This window comes from Myotis nattereri (genome assembly GCF_964212035.1).
Source record: "Myotis nattereri genome assembly, chromosome: 5".
NCBI lineage: Eukaryota > Metazoa > Chordata > Mammalia > Chiroptera > Vespertilionidae > Myotis > Myotis nattereri.
In genome coordinates this window covers 107,504,874-107,515,015 of record NC_138080.1, presented here as the reverse complement: position 1 = coordinate 107,515,015, position 10,142 = coordinate 107,504,874, and the positions used below count along the sequence as shown (strand labels likewise).

Genomic DNA, 10,142 nt, shown 5'->3' with positions numbered 1-10,142 from the left:
TCACGGGGCAGTTGCGGAGGTGGGAGAACCCAGGTCAGGTGCATCCAGCTCCAGATTTCCACCTGACCTTCAGGAGCAGTGGTTCTCAACCTTGGCTGCACATTGGAATCACCTGGGAATCTTTTTAAAATCTTGATTTCTGGCCGAAACCGGTTTGGCTCAGTGGATAGAGCGTCGGCCTGCGGACTGAAGGGTCCTGGGTTCGATTCCGGTTAAGGGCATGTACCTGGGTTGCGGGCACATCTCCAGTAGGAGATGTGCAGGAGGCAGCTGGTCGATGTTTCTCTCTTATCGATGTTTCTGACTATCTCTCACCCTTCCTCTCTGTAAAAAATCAATAAAATATATTTTTTTAAAAAAATAAATAAAATCTTGATTTCTGTACCTCATCCTCCAGAAATTCTGTTTCTTTGTTATGGGGTGGGTGGGCCCCTGAAATCAGGATTTTAAAAAGATTCCCAGGTGATTCTAATGTGCAGCCAAGGTTGAGAATCACTGTTCTGGAGTAAGGGGGCAGAGAACACGTGCTTCTAGGAAGCTCAGCCCCTTTAAGGATGAGGAGGGGCGGGGCCTGCTGTTGCCTGGAGACCGGCCTGGCTTAGACGCGCCGGAGCAGTGCATCACCTGGCTGGGCCTGGTGTTCAGAGCCAAGTGAGCGCCCCGCGAGAGCTCCCGGCGCCCCAGGCCCTGCGACCGGACTTAACCGCCAAACGGACCGGCCTCCCCCGAGGACCTGAGCAGGTGCGTGGTGGGCGAGGAGGGCCTTAGGGAAGGGCAGGAAGTTTGGGGACCCCGGGGCTCAGAACTCGCGCTCCCTTTATGCTGCCGCGGCAAAGAACAAACAGGAGAACGCGGTGTCAAGCCTGGGAGGACAGAAAAAAGTTAGTGAGAAACACGCCAGGAGAAAGGAAATTTGCCTTGCAGTTCAGATTTCACTGATACGGGACCAGAAAGCCTATATGGTAGAAGCCTGCCGAGTTCGATGTGAGCAGCTTGCTTAGCTAAGACAGCAATGGGGTGGGGGTGGAGACTGAAAGTGATTTTTTTAAAAAAAAATAAGTAATTCATCTATTGTTACTCCTCACCTGAGGATATTTTTCTATTCGTTTATAGAGAGGGGAAGGGAGGGGAGAGACAGAGAGAGGAACATCAATGTGAGAGACACATCGATTGGGTGCTTCCGCCATCCGAACCCCCCACCGGGGCCAGGCATTGAGCCTGCAGGGATTGGCCCTTCAGTTGGCAGGCCGGTGCTCTATCCACTGAGCCAAACCGACTAGGGCGAGTGGAAGGTTTTGAATGGAGAGAAGCAGGACAGTAGGAGCGCTAGAGGTGGGGTGGAGCTAGCAGGTGAGTTTCAGAGGGCGCCCTGCCGGCAGCGGAGGGCGTGGGGCACCCCCTGCATCCTCTGGGCACACAAGGAGGGCTGGTGCCTTGGACTCCAGGACTGGGATGCTTTCAGTGGGGCCGGTTTCAGAGGCCATGGACACTAGGGCTTTGGAGTCCTACCCCTCTGCTCCACCTTGACACCACCTGTTTCTGGCTGACATAGGGGGTGGGTGCTCAGTCAATGGTAGTGCTGGCATAGGGAGTAAGGGGCCAATGACTTCAAGCTCCAAAACAGGAAAATGGTGTGCCATCATCGCTCCATTACTGATTGTGTGCTCTTTCCCATACTTTGGAAATGTTTCCTGCATCCATTTCTTTAATTCTTACAAGGAAACAAGGTACTGTTATTCCTATTTGTATCTGAGGCGGAAGGACATCAAATAACTTGCAGGAATCCAGCTTTGCGCACTTTGCCACGGGAAACAGGCTTTTCCAGCACGGACTGGCAGCATGCTAGCCCTCAGAGGTTAAGTAGCCGCTTTTCATGGACAGGATGACCCTTTACTGGGACACTATTTGTAAACAGTGGTTCCAATTTAAAAACCATTTAGGAACAACCAATGTAATATTGAGGCTATATTATTTTTATAAACTGGTAATACCTATTGTAATTTTTCACGCTTTTAGGAGAACGGTAATGGCATTGGGTTGTAAAGCTAACATTTCAGCTACGAGTGAAACCCTCAAGTATTTGGAGACATCATTTTTATTTTTTTTCAGGTAAAGCTCATCAGTGACTTGAAACAAACAGCTCTCAAAGGAATTTGACACTTAAATAAAGGCAATGGTGAAAGAAAAGAAAAAAACAGACAAAAAAGTGGATAAGTCTGCCCACTCTCCCTCATCTCTCTCTGATAATCCGGAGCTTTCCAAGCCAGATGGCAATTCCGCTAGACAAGTATTATCCCCAATCATTGTCCCACAATTGGGGCTAAGTGAACCAGGATCCAAAAGGGAGTCCAGAAGTGAGAATCAGCAGTTAGATGATGCCCTTCAATATGAAGACCCCATTCTGACCAACCTCATCATTGAAAGGTGATCTTAACGGGCGGTATCGTCCATGCTTGCTGCTCTCCTCTCTGCTGAACTTGAGATCTCAGGCTCCTTCCTGCCTCAGGGCTGTTGCGCTTGCTGTTCCCTCTAACTGGGGTCCTCTTCCCGGGATTCTTCTAGTGGATGTTTTGTCTCAAGTCCTTTAGGTCCAAGTACAACTCTCACGTCCTCTGAAAGGCTTCCACCCTGACTCTGCGTACAGCAGCTTCCTCCCCTGGTTACTTCTTTCACAAAAAATGAACTCGATAGGGAATTCTCTTGTTCGTGTGTTTCTTGTTGATTGTCTGTCCTCAGTGAAGTGTAAGCTGCCGAGGCAGGAACTTTCCAGTCTTGGGCACAGTTCACTGTTCTCGGCCTGGCTTTTAGAAGGGGACAGGCATCCGGTGGCCCCCGGGGAGTGTTTGTTGGCTGAATAAATGTGACAAGTGCTTCTTCATTCATGTTCATTATGTATCTGACCCACTGTCACTTGGGGTCACTCACGTCATGACCTTGGGTCTCATTTCTCTGTAGCTATGAAGGGGAAAAAGTCCATGGACTGTACCAGGGAGAAGGCTTTGCGGTCTTCCAGGGAGGCTGCACCTACCGCGTGAGTGACACATTCGGGGGCTGTGGGGGGAGGAAGGCACCGGGTGATGATAGATTTAGATTTGCATCAGACAAATCCACTGGTTCTTCAAAGAACTTGGAAGTCCTTAATGCTGATTTTATTTTGAACACTGTCTACGTATTTTAAGGTAAAAACATGGATCAGCACAACTGAAGCAGTCCTTTTATTGACCTTTATTTGTTGTACAAACATTAAGGTCAGTCACTACAGTAACGAATGAAGAATAAAACCCAGTATCATCATCCTCTTGCCATAAATGTTTTTAATTTGCTATGTTCCTTTCATTTCTTAAATGGATGTATCAGTGTTTTCACCTGGGAATCTTCATTTAAAGAAATTTTTTAAATGTTTTATCCTCACCTGAGGATATATTTATTTTAGAGAGAGAGAAACAGGGGGGAGAGGGAAACATTGATGTGAGAGAGAAACATTGATTGGTTGCCTCCTATATACACCCCGACCAGGGATTGAGTCTGCAACCTAGGTATGTGCCCTGACTGAGAATCGAACCCACAACCTTTTGGTGTATGGGACCGATGCTCCAACTAACTGAGCCATACGGCCAGGGCTGGGTATATTCATTTTGTATATAACATCTTGGATCTTTTTTCGCTTCTGAATCCTTCTTTGTATTGCCACATGGTGTCATAACTTAATTGTCTCATTGTGGTAAACATATATAACATAAAATGTATCATTTCAACCATTTGCAATTGTACAGTTTAGTGGCATTAAGTGCACTTAGCGGGTTGTACAACCTTCACCTCTGTCCGGTCCCAGAACTTGTTCATCATCCCAAAACAAACTCTATACCTGTCAAAAACTAAGTCCCCATTCCCTCTTCCACAATAATTACTTTTTTTAAAGATTTTTAAAAATATATATTTTATTTGATTTTTTAACAGAGAGGAATGGAGAGGGTTAGAAAGTTAGAAACATCGATCAGCTGCCTCCTGCACACCCCCTACTGGGGATGTGCCAGCAACTAAGGTACATGCCCTTGACTGGAATCGAACCTGGCACCCTTCAGTCCGCAGGCCGACACTCTATCCACTGAGCCAAACTGGTTAGGGCCACAATAATTACTTTAAACATTGCATAGTGTTCTAATTCAACTGTGCCATACTTGTTGGATACTTTGGGGGCATTTTCATTTTTTGCCTTTATTAGTAATGCCACCGTGAGGGCATTCATTCATTCATTCATTCATATTATCAGAGAAATATGTGATTATTATAGGATCACAAATTTTTGTGGTTGGGGCCACAGGCATGAGTTTTAGTTCCCTGAATTTTTCCCCCTTAACATACAACATGTTCAATTTCCTGTGTCACAAAAACTCTCAAAATGCAGACACAGATTGAATTCAGGCTTCCATTTAACAACTGCCCACGACTGCCTGTAGTGTAAGTTGTAGGGAACTGGATTTTTCCGGACCCTCCTCAGACCCTTTTTAGAACAGGATGGATGCCAGTGTGGGGCCGGCTCAAAGGTGGGCTCTGCCACTGTTGCGAACGCGTGGACAAGCATGGTCGTGCTTGTGCGGGTGGACGGGGGAGGAAGCTGTCATGTGACATCAGTGCCTGGTCCCAAGGGTTTGTCGTCATTCTGTTTTGAAGGGTATGTTTTCAGAAGGACTCATGCATGGACATGGGACTTACATTTGGGCCGATGGAGTGAAATATGAGGTAAAGCATATAATATGTCATAGTTCTAAACTATAATTATGAGACTTAATGGTCAGATTCCCACAACTAAACGTACTACTTTCGTAAATGTAATTCAGCACATGGGTTAAAGGAACCCACAGAACCAAAGAATGTAGGTGAAAAGTAACTGGTTACCGCCCGGGGCTCTCTGGTATTGTTAGCAGTGTCACTGGTTCTAGAAGGTTCTGTGTTGTGTGCAAGGACAGCACACCTGCGTGTCCTGGGCTTCTCCTACCTTTTACAAGCAGTTTCTCATACACTCTCTTCTGTATGTTCATTTCTTCGAGATCAAACCATAGGCATCCATGCAGATCCCCCTGTTTTCGCTGGCTGCTTGTCTTCCACTAGGGCAACTCTCTTGACCCATCTTGCTGGGCCGAGGGGAAGGTGTATTTTTTTTTAAAATATATTTTATTGATTTTTTACAGAGAGGAAGGGAGAGGGATAGAGAGTTAGAAACATCGATGAGAGAGAAACATCGACCAGCTGCCTCCTGCACACTCCCCACTGGGGATGTGCCCGCAACCAAGGTACATGCCCTTGACGGGAATTGAACCCGGGACCCTGGAGTCTGTAGGCGGATGCTCTGTCCACTGAGCCAAACTGGTTAGGGCGGAAGATGTATTTTTAAATCATTTGCTAGAACCAAACTGCCCTCCAAGAGAGGGCTCGGTGTCAACTCCCACTCACAGCCTCCCTCTGGGTGGCTTCCAGGAATCCATGTTCCCCAGGCCGGGTGTCCCTGCTTGCTGCTCGGAGCTCCGTCTACACCAGTGATGGCGAACCTATGACCCGCGTGTCAGAGATGACACACAAACTCATTTTTTTGGTTGATTTTTCTTTGTTAAATGGCATTTAAATATATAAAATAAATATCAAAAATATACATCTTTGTTTTACTCTGGTTGCAAATATCAAAAAATGTCTATAGGTGACACGGCACCAGAGTTAAGTTAGGGTTTTTCAAAATGCTGACACGCCAAGCTCAAAAGGTTCGCCATCACTGGTCTACACACCGCCTTCCAGATACGTTCTTCTGCCTGCGCTTCTACCCAGCGGAGGGACCGGGCAAGGGCGGACCAACGGGCTGTGTAGCGAAGGAAGGAGGAGGGTGGGAGCGGGGGCGGTAGTTGCGAGTTTCCATGGGAGGAGAGACAGGTATAGAGGGGGAGTCGAGGACGTGTCTCAGACCCCCCCAGGCTCAGGAACCGCTCGCTGCCTGCTTTCTGACCCCTTCGGCCTTTTTGCCCCAGGGGGAGTTTGTGAAGAACATCCCCATGAACCGGGGCGTGTACACGTGGCCGGACGGCAGCACCTACGAAGGAGAAGTGATCAACGGCATGCGGAACGGCTTTGGTGTGTTCAGGTGCAGCACGCAGCCCGTGTCCTACATCGGCCACTGGTGCCAGGGCAAGAGGCACGGGAAGGTGGGTGAGGCCGCCACGTGACGGCCCTCTGTGCCTGGGGTGAACAAACCCGCAGGCGGGAAGTGGGGGCTGTGAAGGTAGATCAGATCCGCTGTTTGTTTATTGCGGTGACATTCACATCCCCGGAGATAAACCATTTTAGAGTGAGCAATTCAGTGGCATTTAGTACATTCTCAGTGTTGTGCAAACACAACCTCTTTCTTGTCCCAAAACATTTAAAACATTTCATCACTCCAAAATAAACCCCGTGCCCATTAGGTAGTTACTCCATAGCCCTCTTCCACCGCGCCCCTCACGCACCCCCTCCAACTCCCCCCCCCCCCAGCCCCAATCTCAACAACTTGCTTTTTTCTATCGGTTTACCTATTCTGGACATTTTGTATGAAATAGAACCATACAATGTGTGACCCGTTGTGTCTGGTTCTTCCGCTCAGCAGCATGTTTTTGAGGTCCTTCCCTGTTGTAGGTACTTGGCTCCTTTGTGCGGCTGAATAATATTCCACTGTGTTTATCCATTCACTGGATACTTGTGCTGGACACTTGCGCTGCTTCCATCCTTTGGCTCCTGTGCACAGTGCTGCTGTGAATGTGCGCAGGGGGTCACCTGGGGACGTGCTCTCAGGTCTCTTGGGAATGTATCTAGGAGTGGAATCACTAGGTCACGCGGTACCTTGACGTTTTAACGTTTGTAAAGCCACCAAGCTGTTTTCCACGGTGGCCACACCGTGTGCATCCGCACCTGCAAGTGTAGGTTATATTCACTTTTAAGCAAGATGGTTGTTTTTTGGTACGACTGTTGGCTTTGGTATGGGATGATCAAATACTGCAGCAGTGTTTTTAGAAAATGCCATAAGAAGTTTACCATGATAATCATCACTTTACCGAGATTGAGACTGTTCGGTTGTGTTGTTTGTTTGGCTTGGTTCTTAGCTCATTGCAGATCACTTCGAATATATGGGAGGGGTGGGGGCAGTCAGTTCTCCACGGAGGCACCTGAATGTCTGCAAGAAGACACAAGTTAGCTTGACAATGAGGAAGATGGAAAACTCACACCCTCACCCTCACACACGCGCGCACACTCACACCAGTGAACCAGCAAGCAATTTGAGGCCACTCAGTGTAGATCCGGATGCCTTGCACTGTGGTCAGTCCCCTAGAGGAGCGGGCTAAGTAAGGCGTCCCAATGGATAAAGGAAAGGGGTTTTGGTACATAAGTGAGTGGCCTTCAGTTACATGAAAGGCGCTACTATTACTTAGGTGACAAAACAGGATTTCTTTAGGCACTTATCTGACTGATAGTTATGAAGATAATGAGTCTACTGAATGTGAGGAATGTTCATGCCCTCGAGTGGCACTTTGTAAGGAGTAACTGGTTTGCCCTGACCGGTGTGGCTCAGTGGATAGAGCGCCCACCTGCGGACTCAAGGGTCCCAGGTTCGATTCCGGTCAAGGGCATGTACCTTGGTTGTAGGCACATACCCAGTGGGGAGTGTGCAGGAGGCAGCTGATTGATGTTTCCCTCTCATCGATGTTTCTAATTCTCTATCCCTTTCCCTTCCTCTCTGTAAAAAAATCAGTAAAATATATATTTTTTTTTTAAAAAAAGGAGTAACTGGTTTGTGACATTATCTCAGTCTCCCTCGGCGGACACTTTACCATATTCTGGACTGCGAAACAGAAACATCACAGATTGTATGTCTTGCTTTAGTGTGATGTTTGACTTCTGTATGGTTTAGGCTCCTTAAATTTATAGTATATTTTTATTTTCACCTATAAAAAAACATTGTCTTTTGAGGCTTGATTTTTTTTACAAAAATGACATTGTTTATTTCAGGGCTCCATTTATTACAATGAAGAGGGTACCTCGTGCTACGAGGGGGACTGGGTTCACAACATCAAGAAGGGCTGGGGGATAAGACGGTAGGTACCCCCCTCCCCCTCCGGGGTCTGGGCAGAAAGTGTGCGGGGACCCAGATGGTGCTCACCGAGGCTCTGGGAAGATAAGGGGCAGGAATCACAGGGAATGCATTTTCTATAGAAGCGAGTGGAGTATTCCAATTTAACCAATATAACCCCACGGTAATGAAAATATTCTACAGAAAATGTAGAAAAGCATCATATTAAATGTTGTCCAATCATTCTGTTTTACTTTATTCTATGTAAAAATGGCCTTTCTTTGTTCTCTCTATTACTCATGGATCTCCGTGATATAGGTTACATTTTCTGAAGAATTTGACATATTTGCTTGATTTTTAGATTGAGCTGATAAAGTCAAAATATTTGTGGGCAATATCACCTAATTATAATACTCCAGGGAATTATTATTATTTTTGTTAATCCTCACCCAAGGATATTTTTCCATTGATTTTTAGATGGAGTAGAAGGGAGGGGGAGAGACAAAGAGAGAGAATCATTGATGTGAAAGAGACACATTGATTAGTTACCTCCTGCACAGGCCCCAGGGCAAGGGGATTGAGCCTGCAACCAAGGTATGTGCCCTTGACTGGAGTCAAACCTGGGACCCTTCAGTCTGTGGGCCAATGCTCTACCCACTGAGCAAGACCAGCTATGGCCAAGGAATTATTTTTAAAGATTTAGGCCCACTGGCGTGACTCAGTGGTTGAGTGTGGACCTATGAACCAGGAAGTCATGGTTCAATACCCTATCAGGGCACATGACCAGGTTGTGGGCTCGATCTCCAATGTGGGGCATGCAGGAGGCAGCCGATCAATGCTTCTCTCTCATCATTGATGTTTCTCTCTCTCCCTCTCTCTTCCTCTCTGAAATCAATAAAAATAAATTTTTTAAAAAAGATTTAAAATGACTGCCCTTATTCACTTTCTTACTATTAGATGATCAGGAAGTTTAATAAAGTAATTTATTCTACCTCCTAAGGTGATTTTTTTTTTCTTTACCAACCACATACTCATCCTTTGAATTTAAGTCAGAGTAGATTGTATGCATGAGAGAGTTGGATTTCTTCATAAGAGTACAGGGAGAATGTCTTAAGAGAAAGTCTTAGTAAAGGTAATGGATTGTTTTGAATTGTTGTGGGGTGTTTTGTGTGTTTTTTTCCTAGTTATAAATCTGGAAATATGTACGAAGGGCAGTGGGAAAACAACATGCGCCATGGGGAAGGCACGATGAAATGGCTGACAACTAACGAAGAGTACAGTGGTCAGTGGGAGAATGGTGTCCAGGTACCCCGCCAGCTGGTTTTAGCAGAATATACCCAGAGGTGGACGCTCTGCTGATCCCCAGCACATATATTATTTGGTATGGTGTTGTATGGCAGTCTGAAATTCAAGTTCTGCTAAATTTAGAAACTCAACTTACAATTTCCTGGTCTAAACCAGATGTTTGTAACGCTGTTTTATTACTTGGTTTGCTCGAAAGGTCTTCCACACAAATTAGATTCTATTCGCCGAGGCCGGTTTGGCTCAGTGGATGGAGCGTCGGCCTGCGGACTGAGGGGTCCCGGGTTCGATTCCGGTCAGGGGCATGTGCCTGGGTTGTGGGCGCGTCCCCAGTGGGAGATGTGCAGGAGGCAGCTGATCGATGTTTCTCTCTCATCGATGTTTCTGACTCTCTATCTCTCTCCCTTCCTCTCTGTAAAAAATCAATAAAATATATTTTTTTAAAAAAATTAGATTCTATTCTACTATTGGTGAACCCAAAAGGCACATGGTATCTGTGAGGCCTGAGACCATTATTTATATGTTAGAAGCAATGTACTTTCTATGGTTAATTTTATATGGTTTATATTGCTAGGATTTTTCTGATGATATCTTGTACATATTAATCTGGTAACCAGGGACTTTGCTAAAAGCACATAATAGTTCTAGTCACTTTCTTGTAGATTCCTTGGGACTTAAAAAATTGAGACATCATATTGCCTATAGTCAACCTTGTATTGTATTTCCTTTCTAATGAGTGCCATTGTTTTTCTCTTGC

At 46.1% G+C, this 10,142-nt stretch overlaps 1 protein-coding gene across 1 annotated transcript in view; it reads left to right on the top strand.

Annotated features, from left to right (window-relative positions):
* Positions 1–2,109: 2,109 nt before the first annotated feature.
* The window catches only part of RSPH10B (radial spoke head 10 homolog B), a 30,218-nt gene continuing 22,185 nt past the window's right edge, over positions 2,110–10,142 (top strand). Inside the window, exons 1-6 of the mRNA XM_081090871.1 lie at positions 2,110–2,424; positions 2,956–3,031; positions 4,672–4,740; positions 6,015–6,188; positions 8,023–8,108; positions 9,268–9,388. Of these exons, the coding sequence (XP_080946997.1) occupies positions 2,174–2,424; positions 2,956–3,031; positions 4,672–4,740; positions 6,015–6,188; positions 8,023–8,108; positions 9,268–9,388 (777 nt within the window). The 5' untranslated portion in view covers positions 2,110–2,173. The remainder of the gene's footprint in view (positions 2,425–2,955; positions 3,032–4,671; positions 4,741–6,014; positions 6,189–8,022; positions 8,109–9,267; positions 9,389–10,142) is intronic.